At 38.3% G+C, this 22,403-nt stretch overlaps 1 protein-coding gene across 6 annotated transcripts in view; it reads left to right on the plus strand.

Moving 5' to 3' along the window:
* The first annotated feature begins 7,592 nt into the window (after positions 1-7,592).
* The window catches only part of afdna (afadin, adherens junction formation factor a), a 126,873-nt gene continuing 112,062 nt past the window's right edge, over positions 7,593-22,403 (plus strand). For all 6 annotated transcript variants that reach the window (XR_013771631.1, XM_079255462.1, XM_079255465.1 and 3 more), the window contains exon 1: positions 7,593-7,840. Coding sequence is in view for 5 of the 6 variants with exons in the window: in XM_079255462.1 (XP_079111588.1) it covers positions 7,739-7,840 (102 nt within the window). In the remaining variant the exon portion in view is untranslated. The remainder of the gene's footprint in view (positions 7,841-22,403) is intronic.

Below are 22,403 nucleotides of genomic sequence, written 5' to 3' on the forward strand. Positions count from 1 at the left end.
TCAGAAGAGGAGACAAAATAATTGATAAGCATTTGGGAGGGTGAGGACATGAAAGCCGCGTGCGATTCTCATCTCTTGACTGTGTGAAATGCAAAGCAGAGCGAGATCAGAACAGAAGATCTCTCAGTATTTATCAGGACTCCACAGATGAAGTCACTCTCCCAGAAACATCGACCATCCAGTTGATTAAAACTGGTTTCTGAGCTGGTGGCTACTGACGTGCACGTCTGTCTTTTTAAAAATCAGAGCGACTTGTGTTTGTGATGGCTGTGTGTGAATGTGTGTGTGTGTGTGTGTGTGTGTGTGGCGACAGAGGCTGGGATAACATCACAGATACAGGAAGTGGTGCAGCTATTTGGTGAAGTTGGTTTCCTGTTGAGGTTTTTCACTTCTGCTAATGTCAGATGAGTTCAGTGAGAACTGAGTTTCAACAAAGCACTTCGATGCAGTTCTACAGGTTCATCTCAGAAAATTAGAATATTATAAAATATTTTAATTCTATATTCTATATATTCTAATTCTAAATATTCTAAAGGACAGGCAGCCATCTCAATATTTTTTGTCACTCATTTCAGAATGTGAAACCCATATATTACACAGATTCATTACACATAGAGTGAAACATTTCTAACATTTATTTCTTTAAATGTTGATGATTGCGGCTTATAGATAATGAAAACCCAAAATGCAGAGTCTCAGAAAATTAGAATATTACATAAAATCGATGAAAAAAAAAGGATATTTTAAACAGAAATGTCAGACTTCGGAAAAGTATGTTCATGTCCATGCACTCATTGGGCTCCTTTTGCAGGAATGACTGCATCAATGCGGCGTGGCAATGGAAGCCATCAGCGTGTGACACTGCTCAGGTGTAATGGAAGCCCAGGTTGCTTTGATAGCAGCCTTCAGGTCATCTACATATGTGTCTGGTGTCTCTCATCTTCCTCTCGACAACACCCCACAGATTCTCTATGGGGTTCAGATCAGGTGAGTTTGTTGGCTAATTTAGCACAGTAACACCGTGGTCATTGAAGCAGCTTTTGGTACCTTTGGCAGTGTAGGCAGGTGACAAGTCCTGCTGGGGAAAAATGGCATCTCCATAAAGCTTGTCAGCAGAAGGAAGCATGAAGCGCTCTAAAATTTCCTGCTAGATGCTGCGTTGACTGTGATCTTCAGAAAACACAGTGGAGCAACACCAGCAGATGTCATGGCTCCCAAATCATCACTAATGTGGAAACTTCACTCTGGACTTCCAGCAACATGGATTCTGTGCCTCTCCACTCTTCCTCCAGACTCTGGGAGCTTGGTTTCCACATGAAATGCAGAATCTGCTTTCATCTGAGAACCAATCCAGTCCTTGTCCTCCTTCAGGTGAGACGCTTCTGTCTTTGTCTCTGGTTCAGGAGTGGCTTGACACGAGGAATGGGACATTTGTAGCCCATGTCTAGGATTCATCTGTACGTAGCGGCTCTTGATGCTCTGAGTCCAGCTTCAGTCCACTCCTTGTGAAGCTCCCCAAACTCTTGAATGGATGTTGCTTGACAATCCTCTCAAAGCTGCGGTTCTGCCTTTTGCTGGTGCACCTTTTCCTTCCACTCAGCTTTCCATTAACATGCTTGGATCCAGCTCTCTGTGAACTACCGGCTTCTTTAGAAATGACCTCTTATGGCTTTCCCTCCTTGTGGAGGGTCAATGATCGTCTTCTGGACATCTGTCAGGTCAGCAGTCTTCCCCATGATTGTGTCGCCTTCTGACCCAGACTGAGAGACCATTTAAAGGTTTAGGATGCCTTTGCAGGTATTTTGAGTTAATTAATTGATCAGGGTGTGACACCATGACTTTCTAACATTGAGGTTTTTCACAATATTCTAATTTTCTGAGACACTGCATTTTGGGTTTTCATTATCTATAAGCCATAATTACCAAAATTTCAAGAAAAAATATTTGAAATGTTTCACTTAATGTGTAATGAATCTATATAATATATAGGTTTTACATTCTGAAATGAGGGACAAAAAATATTGAACTTTTTCATAATATTCTAATTTTCTGAGATGTACCTGTATACGAGTTATGGAGTAAATCTCAACCCTTTAAAGCCCAGCCAATGAATAAATGGTAAGAAAAGTCATGTTTTTTTTAAACATAAGGTCTTTATTTGGCCCTTTAACACAAAGTAACAAAATGTCAACAAATTTTTAGATCATTTTAACCAAAGTGTAATGCAGTCCTCTGTCCTCTCTTCACTGGCTGATGGTTAGTTTTAGAATTGATTTTAAGATTCTTCTATTTGTTTTTAAGTCTCTAAATGGCACCACAGTATTTATCGGACCTAGTTAACATTCATCAACCCTGTAAAGCCCTTCGATCAGCTGACCAGATGGTCTTGGACGTTGCCAGATCCCTAATGACATCTAAAGGGGACCGAGCTTTTGCAGTTGTGGGTCCCACTTTATGGAACTCATTGATCCTGGATGTACGGACTGCAAATAGCCTTTTAATTTTTAAATCTAGTCTAAAGACCCACCTGTTTACCCAAGCCTTCAGCTGAGCAGTTGTTTTTATTGCTTTTTATTCCTTTATTGTGACTGATGATCTTAGTTATTTTAGTCTATGTATATATGTGCTTTATTTGACGTGTATGTCTTGCTTTAAAGCACTTTGGTTGGCCGTTGGTTTTTAAAAATGTGCTATATAAATAAAGTTGACATTGACATTGACAAAATGTCTCTGAAATTGTGTGCTTTTTTTTCCCCACCAATATCCGATATACTAATGTTGTCCAATCCTTAATTTACCGATATCAACCAATCCCAACCTTGGAGAACCTTGAGCTCCTCCACCCCCACACTCCTGCTCGGCGCCTCAGGTCAGCTGACCTGCTGCTTCTGGACGTAGCGAGGTCCAGACGGAAGCTCAGAGGGGACAAAGCCTTTTCAGTTGCCGGTCCTTAACTCCTAAGAAAAAAAAGCTCCCTCTCCATATTAGACAAGCACTGTCCATTACTAAAACTTATCTTAAAATCCATTTTTATTCCTTGGCTTTTAACCAAGTGTAGGACTGCTTCCAGTCAATGTTTGTTTTTAATGACTGGTTTTATTGGTTTTATTTAATATTAACTTACTTTGCTTTATTGTCTTAATTTCTTATTCCTTGTATGACCGATTGCTTTTTGTGTTTTTTATTTCTCTTTTAACTGTTTTATTCTGTTGTTTGGCTGATTGTGTTCAGCACTTTGTTTCAACTCTGGTTGTTTTAAATGGCTTTATGAATAAAGTTGGGTTGAATGAAGTTGGAGAAGGTTGTGTCAAAAAATATATCCGTAAAAACTGTACAGGACATCTCTTATATTTATACATGCTGGATTAGAGGAGACTTATTGAAGAGTTTGACATAAAACAAGAGCATGTTGCGTGGAGATGCCATTTAAAAAGTAAAAACCAACACTGATCATTTCATATTGCATTTTGATGTCGCATCGGCCAATAATATCGGTATGTTCTATGTTGTTTTTATCGTTTCTTATTGTTTTATTCCTGTTTTTTTGTACAGTGTCCTCTAGTGACTTGAAAGGCCCTATTAAATAAAATGCATTATTTTAAAGTTGATAATATTGAACAATTCTAGTCATAATACAAAGCAGCTATTTAGAAAAAACTAAATATTTTCCAGTCGGTAGATATGTCTAATTTGAACTGTCGGGCACGGTGGTGGTAGGATGATCATTGGGGCTTATTTTTGCTGCTGCAGGACCAGGAGCATAAACACTTCTGTATATTAAATTGGGGACATCTATTTAAGAGCTAAAGCTCAACTTTTTCATTGGTGAAGTAAAAATCCAGACCTCAACCTGACTGGTGGAAGCTGCTCAGGCATTAATGGCAGCAAATTTCAATAAACTGAGACACTGTGAAGAAAAGTAGATTAAAATTCCTGTGCAGTGACGTGGGAGCCTGGTAACTTCATACAAAAAAGTGATTTCTTCAGGTTATTCCTGTAAAATATGGCTCTTCAAGCTAATAAATGATGAAGTCGTTCACACCTTGGCTTTTTATCTTCCTATCACTGTGAGTAAACATACTAATTACTCAGTTTAACATAGTTTCTGTGTTTCAAATTGTAATTCATGTGAGAAATACTGAGAATTTTTTGAGTCCTCTGTCCACCATTAGATCGGCTTGTCTGATAAAAGTTATTTTGGGTCATTACTCACTCGTGATCTCAATGCACCAGTCATCCATTATACACCAACACCCACAAATTCTGGCTCAGTGACTAATGTGTTTCTAAGAAGCCGCTGATGCTGCTGCTGTACACCCCAACCGGGAGATAGGTGGGAGGCTCACATGACTAACCGCTGCGCTGCATCACAGCTATTTTTGTAGATGTGATCACCGCTATGTTTCTGACATTTCACATGTATCTGCCTGATATTTGCTGACCTTTCAGACACTGACAGCTGCGTGTTAATAAAGAGCTGCTGTTTGCATGGATGCAGGACTCGGCATACATCCCCGCTAACAAACACAACCGTGCTCAGAGGAAACAAACCTTTCTTTATGAGAAGTGTCGACGGGATTGAAGAACTCCAGCAGTGACACAGGTTACCAGCAAGTGTGGTTAAACTTTAAGACAATGGTTCAAGTTTCATGCAGTTGCATATAGTTGTCTGGATGCAGGAGAAGAGAAAAAAAGGTAGATTTAGTCGTGCTTTGTGGTATTCAGCACCTACTGCCAGAAACTTAATTAGTCAGGAGGAAGGACTTCATATCACATCAGAAACAATCATCTGTTGATCTGCTTGTCTCTAAAGAAGTGGAGACTGAGAGGTTGTTATCGCCTTTAACCAAGTGACACTACATTTGTAAAAAGATATTTTTTTTATTTAACCAGGAAAAACAACTCTTTGAAATCTTTTAAGCTTCACCTACCATGTGTCATCAAACTTAGAGGAGAGATAAATATCCTAAATATTCATCATTATTTATGTGTCAAACCAGGGGACATTACCGCCATGACATTTTATACCAGATGCTTGCAATTAAAAAAACAGTTCACAACTTCCTTCATTTTGTTTAATGGGGGAGGAAATCTCCCTCCGGTTCAGCTGGTTTTCAAGCAGAATATTTAACATATTTAAAGGCTCATTTTTGGTTTTGGTTTGGTTTAAAGAAACAAATCATGGGAGAGAAGACACTAGTTTCCTGTACTTTGGTGTAGATCTGGAGACGGGGTACATGCAGACCAGGAGTAGATACAAATATACTAGTGTTTGAGTCTGTGGGAAGACAAAGCACATCATCCAGCACAAGTACACAATATACAATGGTAAGTAAGAGTTTGAAGATTTGTAGCAAACCCCAGTGTTCTGTGGTCAGCTGTATGCTTAAATTAATACAAAATTGTCAAAACAAATGACAGCTTCTAAAATTATTACCCTGAAACACGAATCCATGAAAATATAGTTTTCATTTGTATTTATAAATATCATAACTTATTTCTAATATCTGACAATACGTTTGTGGTTATGAATCAATTTTATGTGAAATAACAGCAAAATGTAAAGAAAATGTTCAAAAGTCATTATAACTCTAGGGAGAATTCTGATAAAATATTCCAGCATAATTAGAGTAATTACACTAGACAATAAAAATATTGAGAACAAAGTGACAAAATAGGGAAGGCGAAGAAAACAATGAACACCCTAAACAAAACAAACAAAAAAAAGAGAGATAGATAGATAGATAGATAGATAGATAGATAGTAGGGCTGTGACGATATGCTTTTCTCCTGATTCGATTCTGAATTTTGGGTGCCGATTCTATTGAAATTGCGATTCTCGCAAATTTTCCATATTGCTGATTTTTGTAGAATAAAATCAAACAAACAAAAAAATTTAGAAAACTTTTTTTGCTCGTCATTTTTCTTATTTCAATGCGGGAAAACACAGTAGCCAAACAATCAGTCTGCTGCTATAATACCCAATAAGACAAGTAAAAAGATAAATAAAAACAACAAAAATTAATTTTTTTTTAAATGGATTATTTTTATCTTAAAAAAAAACACCTATTTTTTTTTAACAAAAAAAAGATTTTAAAATTGTCAAGCAAAAAAATTACGATATTCAATTTTTAGATTCTATTTTCCCACCCCTAATAGATAGATAGATAGATAGATAGATAGATAGATAGATAGATAGATTATATAAAGCATGCATTCTTGCCAAGGCTGGATTATCTAATTGGCATTATGGGCACAGGCCCAGGGGCCCACGTCCACTTGGGGCCCATGCGGGGGCAATGTAGGGTAAACACCAGCAGTTTGGACATGAAACAAAATGTACATAAAAACCAGATAGTTACACCACAGTGTCTAGTGTGTTGTAATTGCTACCGCTGGCTGAAAGATGTTAGAAATGCTCTTTCACAGTGTATCATTCACAATTTTCACAATGCTGCGGTGGGGAAGGGAGCCCTTGGAACACTCTGGGCCCAGGGCCATGTGCTTTTTTAATCCGGCCCTGATTCTTGCACACACAGTCACATTAAAAAAAAAAAAAAACATTTACAGTCTGAAGTGATGTCTAATGTTTTTTTCTTTTGAAGAAAAACAACGTTATTGACACAAAATAAATATGATAAATAATAGTGGTGGGAAAATAAAAAAAAAAAATTGAAAATTGTGATTTTTTTCACAATTTTAGTATCTATTTTTTTTTTGGTTAAAAAAGTCTTTTTTTCAAGTAAATAAAAATAATCCATGATAAAATTTATTGTCATTTTTATTGTTTTGATTGATCTTTTTAATTTTCTTCTTGGGCATTTTAGCTGCAGAATGATGGTCTGGCTACTGAAATCAAGAAAAATTGTGTGCAAAAAACAGCTTTATACATTTATTTTGTTTTTAATCTACAAAAATCAGCAATATTGTAGAACTGTGAGAATCGCAATTTAAATCGAATCGGCACCCAAAAAAATCTGAATCGAATCGGGACAAAAGCATATCGTCACAGCCCTAATAAATAAGCTATGTCAAGCTTTTGGCCAATAAATGTCGGATATAAAGGGAAACATCGTTTGAATGGTTTAATAAAAATCCCTTCGTCAATGGATGGAAAAATGATTTCAGAACATTCACAAAATCTCTTCAAAATATAAAAAATAAAAAAATAAAAAATTCCCAAAGATTTTTTTACTTGATGGACTTGTTCATGTAACTAGACTGACACTCCTAATCGATTTCTTTCTCTTTTTCTTTTTGCGTGTGTTTAGGCTCTCTTTCCTATCAGACTGCCTTGTTGTAATTTATCTCAACACCTGTTAAATGTATAAGACAACCAATATGCCGTATGTATGTACATTGTTGTTCAATAAATAAATAAAATAAAAATAAAAAATAAAAATCCCTACACCCGATGACGTAATTCCTTCCAGCCGACGTGCCTGACGTTAACCCTACACACGTTTTTATAAAAGCAACGTCATGAGTCACGTCAGAAAGGGTTAACAGCTTCCGCGTTCACAAAGACGCAGCGAGAGCGCGCAGAGGTGCAACGCGAAGCAGACGGCAGCAGGTCGGTCGCTGAGCGGAGAGACGGTCCGCACCAAGTACCGACAGGAAAAACCTGAACCTTTTGGCTTCGGTGGCGGTGGTTGTTTCTTTTTCCTGTGGACTATCGTTACGGGACGTTTTTATCTAACGATACAGGAGAGAGAGAGGGTCAGAAAGACTGTCCACAATGTCGGGGAGCAGGGAGGAGGAGAGGAGGAAACTGGCCGACATCATCAACCACTGGAACGCCAACCGGCTCGACCTGTTCGAGATCAGCCGGCCCACAGAGGTACGAGACCTGCACGGAGTGGCAGAAGAGGCCGCAGCCTCTGTGTTTGGGTGGGAAATAAAGCTGCCAATGCCAGATAGTCGGGTTGGGAAAGTTGAACGTGAGGTTTTGTTGTGGGCAGCGTGGGTTACTCGGTGGCGATCCTCCGGCACGCGACTGGAGCCAAACTCCATTGAAAAAAAAAAAAAAGGTGATTCACTATGTAGTAGTATACACATTATTCAAAACAAGCCACTTAAATTTAACCTAATCGTTTGTTTATTAATAAAGAATATTAACTGATACTTCCTAATTTTATCATTGTTAAAGAATTATGTTTAGCTTAGCTAGCTGCTAGCTGCCGCCCACAACATTGTGTGCTAACATTAACCATTCACAAAGTTCATACTTTTGTCTTTTAAGCATAACAAATCCGATTAATTAAAATTGAATTTAAATACTTTATATTTCAGAATATATATAGTTTGAAATGCGTATAGGTTAAGAAAGGTAGCACTGATTTGTCAGATTTTTTTGAACAGCTAGCAGGTTAGCAAGCATATAAATGTTACATGGAAGCAACAAAATGTAAATTATTGCAAAGCATAACACTCCTATCTGCCTGGCATTTAGCTGGGAACCGACATTTGTGATGCATCTAGCTGTACCAGTGTTAGCTGTGTGTATTGCATGTATAGCAGACATGCAGCATAGCTAACAAACGCTGTGGATGTTGTTTGATATGTTAGGCAAATAGATAAAAGCTTAAAGTATTAAGCAGCTAGCTGGGTGTAAATGCTTGCATTTTGGTAAGGCACTCAGAACACGAATGGTTACAAGCCCACAAGCAATAACACTCCCTGTCAGTGCAATGACTGGCCATGTCATGTCGTCCCGCAACGTCCTTACACTACAGCAGCTAGCTTGCTGCTTGTGTGACCAGCAATTGTCTGACCCTGCAACATATTGAGGTGTAGAAGTCTTGTAGTGAATTGCTAATGATTCCACAGGGTGTAAAACTCCATGTTGAAAGGCTGAGCTAAATTGCTACAAAGGCTTCATGATGCATTTAATCCAAGTTGGTCAGTATTCATACAACCTTTCCTCTGACTGTTACATGTCATCCCTAAGTTGTTTTGATTTAAATCTGTGTGTTTTTAGGCGGGCATCCCACCCCCATCTTGCCTTGGATAAGAACGGTGGGGGTCATAGGGTCCCTATGCCTCTTCTTGAGCCGATTAATTTATCAGTCTTGAAGCTGGCCAGCCGTTTGTAAGAGTTTTGTAGCCTCCTGCACACACACACACACACAATCTCCTCATTCTGAGAGGAATGATTAACCCTAACCCACAAGTTCTCTCGGCTGTAGTTCTCTCACGGTGCAAGGAGAATTGCCTCAGGGTTGCTGCAGAAGCATGCTCAGTGTCTAGTCTGGTAGAACATGATTAAATGTAAGCAGATGCACGGTTGTCCTTGCTACACCACACCCTACTACCCATATGTCAGCTGGTAGACCCCCCCCCCCCCCCCCCCCCCCCCCCCAAGCTGCACAAGCGTCCTTCAAATTGGTCTGGACTGCTCTTGTGCACAAAATGTGCCATGCTAAGGAGATTTCTATTAAGATTGACACCCATTTTAGAATAGATATCCCACACATAATCACAATATAAAGCAGTTAATGATAAATTTCTGAATTTCACACCAACCTGCCACTGAGAGCAGTGAGATCGGTTGTGTGATTAGATTAGCTACGGATGGCTGATTAGTCTGAACCAAAGGTTCTCAAACTTTAATCTTACAAACCCAAACTGAATAAGCCCTGCTGAGGGACTTATGGTGGGCTCATTATAACGTAACAGCTACTCTTGTCACATGGGGTAGGCTGAAAATGTGGAGCCTATTTCTGCAGATTTAATCAGCCTTAGCGATGCAGTGCAGTAGTTTTTGTTTTTTTTTTTTTTATTTTTTTTTTTTTTAGCATTGTTCAGATGCAATCACAGCAACGGTTTGTTTTGTTTGGATTAAAAGATCCTGAGAAATCTCATGGTTTTATGTTAACGGTAAGGTGTTCAGTCATTGCAAACAGCCATTTATGCAATGAGCAGTGATGGTGTTTCGTTCTGACTGGGCAAAGGGGAGCTCAGCCTGCATTATAAAATGAAATGGAATTAAATGAAAAATACTTTGAATTTCCCTTTGGGGATTAATAATCATAAGCATCAGCTAGCTACAGGCATATTAAAATTAGTTGTAAGATAGAAGCAATTCTCATTATTAAGTGTAAAAACATAGCATATATGAGGGACTCTACAGTGTCCCTCTCATTAGAATAAAACAAAATGACTGTGTTTTACTTGTATCACAGATAGTACATAGCTAATCAGTTATATCCTGATATTGATTGACTGGAAATCAAGGTAGTCTTGTTGCTTAATGTTTATTCAGCTCATATTCACATAATAACTGTAAGTACTAGCATTGCATTAGATTTTTTTACTCCTAGCAGACTAAATGGTATTTAATAAACAGAGTCAAGTAGAATAAACACAGTCAAGTAGAAACATGTCTGCCAAGCTATAAACTAGGTTTGCACTTGTTTGTTTTGCAGAATTAAATGTTGTTTTTATTTTGGCTATATTAAGTCATACTTGTTCCAGGCATGAGTCAGGTGCTTCCAGGTAAAGTGACTTTGACTACTGTTATACAATATTTTTAATTAAACAATGTATATTTTTTTTATTCCTTTTATTGTATTCATTTTTAGTTTTTAGACTTAGGTTTAGTATTTTGAAGATAAAATGACTACTATGAGTAGGGCTGGAAAATATGACGATGTATATCTTTTGAACGATAGAAAGTGTCTATTGTTTCATATGAGACTATTGTTTACGCCATGTTTTGGTGCTTTACAGCAGAAATTTACGTCAAGATGCGCTTTACAGCACGCATTCTGCAATATATATAAACAAACATGGAGAAAGACGGTAGCAGACGTGTTTCAGAGCAGGATAAATCACTAAAAGATGACTAGCTAACCCAAACTGATGAACTTGTTCATAAAAGAGGCCCTAACTCTGTGTGGAAAAATAGCTCAATTATAACAGACACTTGTTTAGGTAATGGACACATTATCAGGCATCAATCTTTTACACCATGATAAAGGTTATTACTTAAATGTTCAGCAACTCCCAGGTTTTGGTTGGATGTGTGTAAAGGTTGGAGAGGGCTCTCAATGCTCAACTCTAAATGATAACCATTTGTTTTCAATGCATTATATCCGTCTCTTTTCTGTTTGGAAAGATGGGCTTAACTATTTTGAGGTTTAGGAAATACGTTTTTTCCGACTTTAGCAGGTTTTATCAGTCAACACTATAAACACTATAAAGTGTTGTCGTTCAGACGGGCCACTTGCCTTTATGCTCCTTACCACTGTGTCGTGACTGATAGGCAACGGCAGCGGATGATGCATTAAAACGCGGTGTTGTTAGACTGCATACTGGTCACGTAAAACAAGTGTTGGACTTGGGCTGTGTCTTTGTGTCTTTCTTCAGCTACACTCACTCTCTTGTATGTTTCTGCTCAGTTTCCTTCCTCAGTCTCCTGACAGGTCATTGTTGAGTTTTTATCTTTTAATCTTTTTTCCCTTTTGGGTTTTCTTGGTTGGTGACCAGCTTAGAGGTGCGTTGCTGTCAACTGGTGGACTGTAGTGTGCTGAGGGATGATCAGCTGTCTCTATACATGGATCAAATAAGATCTTGTGGTTATTGAGAAGTGTGATGTAAATTTATTCTCAAGAAATTTTAGATTTCTTTTTTTCTTTGTTAATTTCCTATTTGTTGCTAATTGTTACTGTGACAATCGTATTTGACTTGCAGTTTTATCACCATGCATTTTATTTGTAGCTTTTCTTCACCTGGCTCCGCTAGATGTGTTTCCATTACATTTGTTTGCAATATAAAAGCGATATTTGTAAGTTTCGCCAAACAACAATCATGATTTACAGGTGTTTCCATTGAACAGTGTTTAGCGCATTAGCCTAAAGTCTCGTAAAATCTCGGTCCTCGAGAGATTTTACAAAAATTGCGGCTTATACAAGGTAGCCATGTAGCGTTATTTAGGGATTTTCTACTTGCTGCGGAGAATTTATGGATTTTCGAAGCCTTTGTCCCTCATTTTCTTTTCTAAAACTCTGAAATTCACTGTTTCATGTTCCGCTTCACACCAGCTTAACTGGAAATTAACTGGTCACGACCCCCAACATTACATCCGGGGACTTGTAAATGCGGAAAAAGTGTTTCCATTACACCTTTGCGATATGTTTCTATCGCAAAACTAGTGGAAAAATTTTTGACACTTTTTTTTCCAAAATCTAGGTGTTTCCATTCATTTTTTTTTATTGCGATATTTAGATTTTGCGCAATTCTAGATGTAATGGAAACACACCTACTGTCTTCATTGCTACCTTTTTGTTTTGATGCAGAAAATGCATCAGAGTATTTAGTAGTTTTTTATTTGCTTGGTGCTGCACCGGACAAAATGAGGGGAAAACCAAAGGACATGTCAAAGTGAGGACCCCTGCTTGGGTGTCTCTATTTGTTAATGCGATGACACTAGGGGTGAGAAAATCCAATAAAAAAATCAAGACTTGGAATTTTTTGCTCCACAATTTTAAAAAAGATTTTTTTTGTTAAAGAATATATATATTTTTTCAAATAAATAAAAATAATCCATGATTAAAATTTGTCTTTTTTTTTTATTTATTTTTTTTTTTTTTTAATTGTCTTCTTGGGCATTATAGCAGCAGAATGATGGTCTGGCTACTGGGTTGTTTTTCCTAATTTAAAAAGAGAGAAATAAAAAAATGATTAGCAAAAAAAAAAGTTTTGTTCATTTTTTGTTTTGTTTTAAATCTACAAAAATCAGCAATATCAAAGAATTGTGAGAATCGCAATTTAAATCGAATCTGCACCCAAAAAATCGAATCAGCACCCAGCGTCGGCCCTCGAGGGAAGCTGTCCTGCAAGTTTTAAGTGTATCTCTGCTTCAACACACCTGGAACAAATGAAACTGTTGCAACAGCCAATAAAGTTCTGCATAATGACTCTTAATTTGAGTCAGGTGTGTTGGAGCAGGGAAACATGGCAAACCTGCAGGATTGTGGTCCTCGAGGCAGGAGTGGACATCCCTGTTGTAAACGATGTGGAAATGCTATTAAGACCGAGTCGTAATTCCTCTCGTGTTTTACAGAATTCAGTAGTCTCCTTTCTTTTCGGGGAGGAATTGGGATTGGACTCTAAATCAGACTTAGCAAGACTTCCTTTACGACTTTTACAGATAAATGACCCACATAATCACTCAGGCATGAGCATGTTCAGTTGCAGCCAGATTAATGGGAAGAAATGCAACTCTGAAAGGGGCTTTACTTTCTGCTTTCAACAGGCTTTGGCTCTTAAAATTTGTAACCTGTTCTTTCCGAACCGAGGAATCCAGCTACAAGTAGGGAAAGCTGTTGTTGACCCGAATACAACTTTAGTTACAGAAATCAAGTTTCAGAATAAATGTTTGAGGCACATTTATGAAACATGAAGTGAACAATGTTCAGGACAGACTTTGCATTTGGTGCAAAGTAGATGGCACATCTTCCTTTTTAGGATTCAGTCGCTGCAAACTGGCGGTTTGCATCCAGCTGTACATTAGGGTGTAAGCATGTGGCAGTAATCGTCTTGTAATTAGCTAGTAGTGCTTTTAATGCACATAATTATATGTAATAATATTAGTCAGGTGAACTAGCTGTTCAGCATGTAGATATTTTCCTTTAGTAGAAGTTTGAAAGCTGCATTTTAATAGTTATGTCACTTCCTGTTTAAGTGTCATTTTCCTGATGCGCGTGTTGATTAATGTAAATCAGATTGTATCTATCAGGAAATGCTTGTCGTAGAGGCGCAGCTGAGGTGGATACATTAAACAGTGCCTTCCTTTTTTTAGCTGACAGAGGTAGGACAGCTTTAAAGCACCTCCACTTGTCCCGAGTGCTGCTGAATGAAAGCATTTCTTCCTCTTTTCTCTGGAAAGCCATCTCATAGCTCAGTATTCAGCAGCCTAAAAACAGCAAGAGTTTTAGATCTAAATTCAAGATATTTAAAAGAAAATGTGCTTTAAATAGACTTAAGAGCAGTGTTTCTCAGTTCTGGTCGGCATGTTTTAGACATTTTCCTCCTCCAAAGCACCTGTGTCACATTAATGAACTTCCTCATCAAGTTCTTTGCAGCCTGTTAATGAGTCCTTTATTTCATTCAGGTGTGTTAAGGTAGGGTTGCCTTTAAAACATGCAGGGCGGTGGGGCTGTGGACCGGGAAACACTCTTTTAGGGCTTGCTTGCAGTTGAAGTAAAAATTAAAGTAAATGTTTATCTTTATTTTTACATCGATTTGACCTCAGTTTGCTTGACCTATATGAAATATTTCCCTGTTGATTAAGAGAGGTGATGTAACGCAAAAGATATATATATATTTTTTTAAAAGTTAAAGAGAAGAAAACCTATGTGTAAAAACTATGCTTTTCTTCACCAGACGTAGCCCACCTTGATTTTCTAGGAGGAGTTATCTTCCCTTTGGATTTCTTTCTTTTTTTTTTTTTTAATGGATGTGTGTATGGGTCTGCGATTGAACAGAATATGAAAGTTTTGTTGGTTTAATATATGAAGGTAAAAGTATACAAATGTAAAGGTGTATTTTGAGGAGTATGAATGAGTATGTGTTAATATTTATGTGTATGTGTGTTTGTATGGATGAGTGTCTGTATGGATATATATGCATGGGTATGTGTACCTGTGTGGATAAAAACATGTATACAGGAGTAAATATGACTATGAAATACTGATTAAGTGAGACATATATTTTTCTATCTACATACAAGTAAGAGTGAAATATATTAATTTAGTTTATTTATTTGTAGTTTTTATTTCTGTTTTCTCCAGGGTTTCACGTGTGGGAGTGGGTTAATTTATGGAATCATGTAAATTGCTATTATTTCTTATCTGCTATGTAATACCCACTCCATATAAAATAAAAAAATAGAAGTGATAATAATAATAATAATAATAATAATAAAAAAGAAATTGCTCTAGATGTTGTAGACATCTGGTCCTGTAATGTCCTCAGTATGTCTCATAACACATGACGTAACATTTCCAGTCAGTGTCAGCTTTGCTTGTGGTTACTTCGCTGTGACACAATAAAATTCCCACTTGCAGGTGGAGCAGTATAACAGATTATGTAACCTCCCATCAATCCCACCATTTGAGCCTAAATTAAAGGAACAGTTCCAACAATTAAAGGCTTGATTTTCAGGAAAATTCAGGAATGCTTCTTTTGAAAGGGTCCAGATTGGAAAGATGTCTGATTTTAACAACGTAGTCAGTATGTTTAAGTGCAACTGTAAATAGATTCATGTCTCTGCTGTATTTTGTAACATTCCCAGAGTTGAGCCTGGAAAGTTGTAAGGTCTGAGAAACTTTGGAGGTTTGGGACTTTCACAAGAGACTTGAGGCTGTGGGTTTATGGCAGGAGTGACCACAAATCTGGATTTTTGTGCCGCAGTTGGCTGCCATAATTTAACTTTTTTCTCCACACAGAAATAATAGCACAGCAGGATGCAGGATGATGAAAGCTCTTATTTGAAACATTGAGGCTTTCTGTGTTTTAAAGTTGTTTCTTTTGACTTTAGTCATATGTTGGACCACAAAAACGTATCTTTTTCACAAACTGGTGTGTGCTTTTTTCATAAAACTCAGATGAACAGATTTTTCACAGCATAAGAATGTGAGCTTACAGCTAGTTACTATCAGGAAGCACATATCCACCTTCTTTCCCTGGGATGTGAATGTAACGTGTTTGCAGACTCGCCATGACATCAGTGACCACTCCCTCCTTTTCCCTGCTGAACAGGAAGCAGGAAATCTAGCAGGAAGTGCATGTTTTGTGGAGATAGTGTGTTTCCTGTCGTCTAGGTGGAAAGGCTGTGGTGTTTGCACAGGGATGAAGGATCAGATTTTTCTTTTGTTTTAACCTTTATTTGCAGATTCAGGGTCCTCGGCGTAATTGATTCCACTACTATCTATTCTTATCAATAGTATCTTCTACTGTCGGTGTTTCAATTGCAGAACATTTTTTTTTTTTTTTTTAATATTCAGGAGGGCTTATGCTCTAATATACCTTTGCTTATACCTTTGGATAAGCCTTTAAAACAAATCCAAATAACCCTGTTAACACCTATGCATATATGGCTTTTTAGTGCTTTGAGAAGATGTTAAATAAGCATTTAGTTGTGCATCAAATACATTTGTAGAAGTTGTAGGTATTTATTGACTCCAGTTCCTGTCTGCATTGATAGACGAACACCTGGCTGCTTGTGCTGATTGAAATAAAAGTAACTTCTCCTTTGGCCAAAAAAAACCCCCGAAAGAAGTAGATTGTAAACAGTGTATATGATTGTATTTGTAAACTGGGGAAAAACTACCCTTGCTGACCATCATGATTACAGGTGACTTCCGTGTTCAGTGACTTCAATGTTCTCAGGATAGAAAGTTTTTGTAGCATGTTGTACATCTGCTGGTGACTGTTATATCCTACATGTGCATACACTGAACATACATAGCAAATAAACACACTATATAGTTGTTGTCTTTGAAAATACAAAATATATGTATATGACAAAAATATGAAGACAATTTAAATGTACAAATGTTGCTTATTCTCCATGTAGGGGGATACTAGGGGTGGGAAAATCGAATTGAAAAATCAAAAATCGGGGTTTTTTGCTTCACAATTTTAAATTTTTTTTTTTTCTCAAATAAAAAATAATCCATTTTGTCATTTTTATTGATCTTTTGACTTGTCTTCTTGGGCATTATAGGAGCAAGATGATGACTTGGCTACTGTGTTGTTTTTTCCTAATTGAAATCAGGAAAAATGACAAGCAAAAAAAAAAGTTTTATACATTTTTTTTTTGTTGTTTTTTTTTTTTTTAAATCTACAAAAATCAGCAGTATCAAAGAATTGTGAGAATCGCAATTTAAATTGAATCGACACCTAAAAAACTGGAATCGAATTGGGACAAAAAGCATATCATCTCTGCTCTACTGGATACAGTTTAACTCTATTAAATTCAGCTTTATTTGTATCGTGCCACTTCTCAGCAATGTCATCGCAGGGTGCTTCACAGACACACCAGTTTGAACCAGTTCATAAAAGATAACATGGTTAAGGAAAACCAACAGGTTGCATCCAGTCTAGACTTCCAACCTCCACCCTGAGCATGTCTGAGGTGACTGGTACAACCCATTAAAGATTTGTCACCTAAAATCACAGACCTGAAACTCTGATGCTCGAGAGCTTCTGTCCTGCAGGTTTTAGATGTTCCTCTCTTTTTAACACAAATTAATGGGTCATTATAGAAAACTTGACAAGTTCTTGGATCCATTTGGCTGAAGTTTAAGAACTGCGTCTCACACGTTCAGATCTTACATGGTGTTAAAGAAACAGTTGTTAATCTCACACTGAATCAAATCATATCAAACTTTATTTGTAAAGCACTTTTCGTACAAAAGCATACCAAAGTGCTTAACAATAAAAAATTAAAAACAGTTTCACATTTAAAAACACACACACATTTACGCACACAACCCAACCCTTCCCCTGACCATTGATGCCAAAATAAAAGCTAATAACTTTAGGATTGAGTCATCTGTATCTGGCTTGAATACTTCATGGTGCCTTCTGGTTTACATTTTGTCAGAAGGTTTTGAAGTGAAGTATTAAGTGTTCACCGTCTCACTAGCGCTTCACTTTGACTTAAAGATAGGTTTTAGCTCGATATGTTTCCAGCTGAACTGATGGCAGACTGAGCCTGCTCGACGGACCTGCTAGTCTCGGCTACAGCAACGGCGTCGTACACATTTATCTCTGTTAGTGCTGTTGTTCTGTCTTTTCATCCGCCGCTCCCTCCCTCTCTCCCTCATCATGTCATGTGGCTGCTAGCTGGCTGCGTCACCATGGTAACATTGAAGCTGTGATGAGTGCACACTACAGGAGCTGAAAAGAGAGGCCTCTCTCTCTCTTGCATACTCTGTGGTTGACAGGCTTTCATAAAAACAAGACAGTGCGTGCATTAAGGATATTGTGATTGAAGGCATTCTTAGTGCATGCTAAAGTGGCCATTACCACTGGTTTGCCAACAGACTGGATTCATTAATGCACTCAGACTGGTTTAGTTGGACAAACAGATGGGCTTGTTGAATCTGTCAGCTTTTCAGTTTAACAGCATTGTAGTTTCTGTAGATGTAGAAAATTTTGGGTGTATAAAAATTTAATGTTGTACACATTTCTGAGCTTGTTTCCTTCCCCCGAAATATAAACGCTTGTTTTTGCATGTGGACACATAAACTTGAATGTGTATCTAAGTTCTAACCTGAAGCTAATGGGAGCTAACCAGCTAACAAAGGTAGGCGGGTTAAAGCTAAGTCATGCTGTTTAGCTGGCTAAAAGCTGCAGTGGTGCTACATTCTGCCTTCTTGTGACATCTGGTACCTGTTAGTCAAAAGGTCAATTATTAGATTACTTCTAATTGGATGAATTGGATAATTGTCATGAAGACAAACCTGACTTATTAAACCTAAAATGTTTCTTTGGACCAGGATATAAACATGTTTATTTCTATTGTGAAGTTGCCCTTTTTAACACAGGGATTATCTCTGTTTTGGAGCTCCTAGTGGTTGAGGGAGGAACTGCAAATTGGCTTTACCTTTAATCGCCTGAGGTTGCTGTCTGATTCCAACCGCTTCAGCTCAGTAAAATAGACTTCTACAAATGCAATTGCTGTAAAAGTCCAAATTTTGCTTTATTCTTTCATTTATTCCTACGTTTCACTCTGTGGCTTTTTAGAGAAAAGAACAGCTGGAAGTTTTTTTAATCATTCCTCGTTTAATTTAGCCTTGTTTTGAATTCCAACCACATGTATGATGTATTTTCCTAGTTTTGGACTCATCAGATACAGGACCAAAGCTGCTGCTCACACTGCTCCTCCACACACCCCACAGACCTGAGATAATTCTGCCTCTGCATGTACCTATGCTCATCAACACAATGAAGCTGGAAATGCGCTTCACGACGCATTTCATGGCCAACTTCTGCAGGTGCACGTGAGAGCAATCAAAGCAAAGCGGTTTGTTACGATGCAGGGCAAAAGCTCATGACCGCAAGTCTTCCAGCCTGTCCAGCAGAGTTATGGCCCAGCTCTCTAACTTGCACATAAATACACAGGCAGACAAACATGATTCGATGAGTAACCTTGCAGCTTGCTACCCTGCTCACCAATGTTGAAGTTAGCCACATGAAAACATCTTTTCTCGCCGCTCGGGCATGTTGTGGTTTAAACATTAGCTTGTATGCTGTCAGAGTCACTTTGTCCGTACCAGTGCTGCGGTGCTCTTTATTCCCACAGTGTGTCCGCCTGTGGGAAAGTGATGCTGCTCTCTGCTTTATTTAAACATCTCAGGAAGTTAGATTACAGATACACTGTTGTATCTTTGACTGTTAGTTTCATTTATATAGTTTGAAATGGCATAAATTTAGACTCAGAATTCACCATTACCGGTTTTGCCCAACGAAATCCTGCAGAAAACATAAAAAATAATCAGTAATAAATGTTAATCAGTGTTTTTTCTTTTTTTTTTCTTTTTTTTTTGCATGATGTCTTGGTCCTACCTATGTCCACCTCATAGGTCGGTGTGGTAGCTGTAATTAATGCAGCGAGCCTGGGTGTTTTGGTGCTGCATATTAAACAGAGTGATGGGGTCACGCTGGACAGTAAGGACATTTATCATCTCTAGCCCTTTTCACACCGCCTGTTCCACTTAGGACTAATGTGCCTCCGTAGAGCCTGCACAGTGGAACACAATGCCGTAACCAACAACACAGTCCGCGCTGAGCTGACTCTGCAATGCCAGCCTGCTTAATGTACGCACAGAATGTTACATTTCTTCATAAGCACCTCCGCCTCCTGCAGAGTGTTACTTTTTATTATTTTAAAAATTAAACTTTCTGATCAAGTTGTTTGACTTCATGCAGCTTTGCTAATTCTCTATAATCCTCTATATTCCTGCAGTGCACTGTTGCATCATTCCCAGTAAGTCTGCTAAATCATCTCCGCATTCTGTTTTATAAGTCCAGTTTGCATGTAAAGATTCTTGACGCAGTGGTTTAATGTAGTCAGTGTCCCAAGCCTCACTTGAGATTGCAGCGGCTTCCGTGTTTTGTCTGCTTTGTTTGCTTGTTTTGTTTGCTTGTGTTAGTTTCAGTGTTCAGTAAAAAAAAAATCAGCCCATAAAGCAGAAAATCCTGTGTGCAGATCCTGCATCCGCTTCCAACATCAAGCGAGCTGTGCTGTCAGCAAGATGGTGATTGGTCTGGGTGTGGGGAATATAAAGGTGGGATTTCTGTGGTCCACTTTGAATAAATCAGTCTCTGTTTTCAGCTGTTCTTATCGAATTTGGACGATGATGTGAGGTTTTATGGGCCAAATTCACTGCAGATCTGAAGTCTGACGTTTTTTTTTTCTTGGTTGTTCACATCTTAATTTTTAATATGACTGCCTATAAACTCCATAAAGAACAGTTTACAACCCTGAAGTGTGTAGATGATGATGTGATGCAACATGCCACATGCTGTGTTTTAAGTGTCTTGCCTGCTCTGGCACAGGTTTGTGACATCTGTCTCACTTCTGTGCCGTAACAGTCCGATGAAACGGTTGCTTTGAACGGCATTATACCATAGACCCGTACATGAAAGATGGACGGAGCCTCCGGCGGTTAAGTGAATCCTATGCAGAAGTGCATAAAACTGCAGTTCCCCATTAATCCACTAGGGGCTGCAAAGCAGAGCACATCCCCATAGATTCCCAAGTTAAAAAGACCAACTTCACAGCAGAAATAAACATGTTTACAACCTGGTTCAAAAATCAATTTTCAGTTTAATTAAGGTTTACCTTCATGAACACTGTGGGGGGAGTGAATTTTTTTCTAACTCACCCATTTAAAAGTAATTTAATCTCGAAGTTCTGCATATTTAGGGGCGTGTCCTTTTGATTGACAGGTACCTGATCTCCTGCTTCCAGTAAGAAGAACGTAGAACAACCGCGGTTTTTAGCCGGTTAACAATGTGACTTAACTTTAGCCTGCTTACCTCCGTTAGCTGGTTAGCTCCTGTTATCACCAGGTTAGCTCGGTTAGCTCTTAGCTACAAATTTTGCTGTTAATTCTTTGAGGTTTAAAAAAAAAAAAAAAAAGAAATGACTCATATGTGCAAAAAAAAAGTTTGATTTGGGCCTTTTTTTCCTGCACTGTGAACATATCCAAGCTATGTTGTGTAGCTAATTACTTACATACGTAGACATGAAGGTTGTCTGGTCAAGCACAGTTTATTTGTAATGGAGAGAGAGAAAGGATGGTGGGTAAACGTGGATCATATGGCCATAATGTGGCACTCAAACCTGCATCATCTCCTTCAGTAATAGCTGAAAAAATAGTCCCTTTAGTGATGCGGCTTTCCTCTCTTAGTTCAGGTTTTGCAGAGTTTCAGTGTGAAGTCATCCTGATTACTTCAACTTAGTCTGCAGTTTTTATTTACACATTTTGTTTAGTTAGCAAAATATATGCCATAATTGATTCTTTCTTTAATTCACAGGTTCTTTAAGCTTTAAATTCCACTCGGACCATCTCGCAGAATCCCTGCTCCACTTCGGAGGCAGTTAATTTTCTGTAATGGGCCTTCAAAGTGTGATCAATATATGTTAAAGTGCTCCCTAAAGAAGCCTCCCTAAGCAGTCCAGAATAACACATCAGCACAGTCTCAGGCCAGATTTGTGGGTCTGTGTTTTTGAAGAGGCAACTGAGTAGTACGTCAGGGTTTTTAAGGTTTCATACTGGTCATGGAATTACTGGAATGCAAGAAATTTGTTTTTAGAGTGGAGAATTCCAAACAGTGAAGGTAGGGTAACGTGATAGATTCACGGTGAAAGTTGGAGAATTTCAGAGATTTCTACTAAAAAACAGAAAGAAAACGAGGTGTTCTTGGGAAAGTTGTGGAACATACATTTTTGGCCACGTTAGGAGTTTGTCTCATTGGAATTTGTCAGGAAGCACCTGAGGTTTGTAATCCTGCTCTCTTTGCCCTCCCTCCCTCTGTCAAATACGCATTCCTTCTCTGTGATTTGGCCTCTCTCTTATCTATCTTTTCTCTCTTTCCTCTCGTTCTAAAACAAGCAGTGTATTGTGTGTGCTCAGCAGAGCAGTCCGCCCTCAAAGCTGTGTATAAGTGTGTGTGTGTGTGTGTGTGTGTGTGTGTGTGTGTGTGTGTGTGTGTGTGTGTGTGTGTGTGTGTGTGTGTGTGTGTGTGTGTGTGTGTGTGTGTGTGTGTGTGTGTGTGTGTGTGTGTGTGTGTGAGTGAGTGTTTGTCCCAGCCAGCCTGTCAGACCATGTTAATCCCTTCAGAGGCCCGGCTCACCTCCTCCCCGCATTGACCTCCTCCTC

This window comes from Telmatherina bonti (genome assembly GCF_933228915.1).
Source record: "Telmatherina bonti genome assembly, chromosome: 16".
Classification (NCBI taxonomy): domain Eukaryota; kingdom Metazoa; phylum Chordata; class Actinopteri; order Atheriniformes; family Telmatherinidae; genus Telmatherina; species Telmatherina bonti.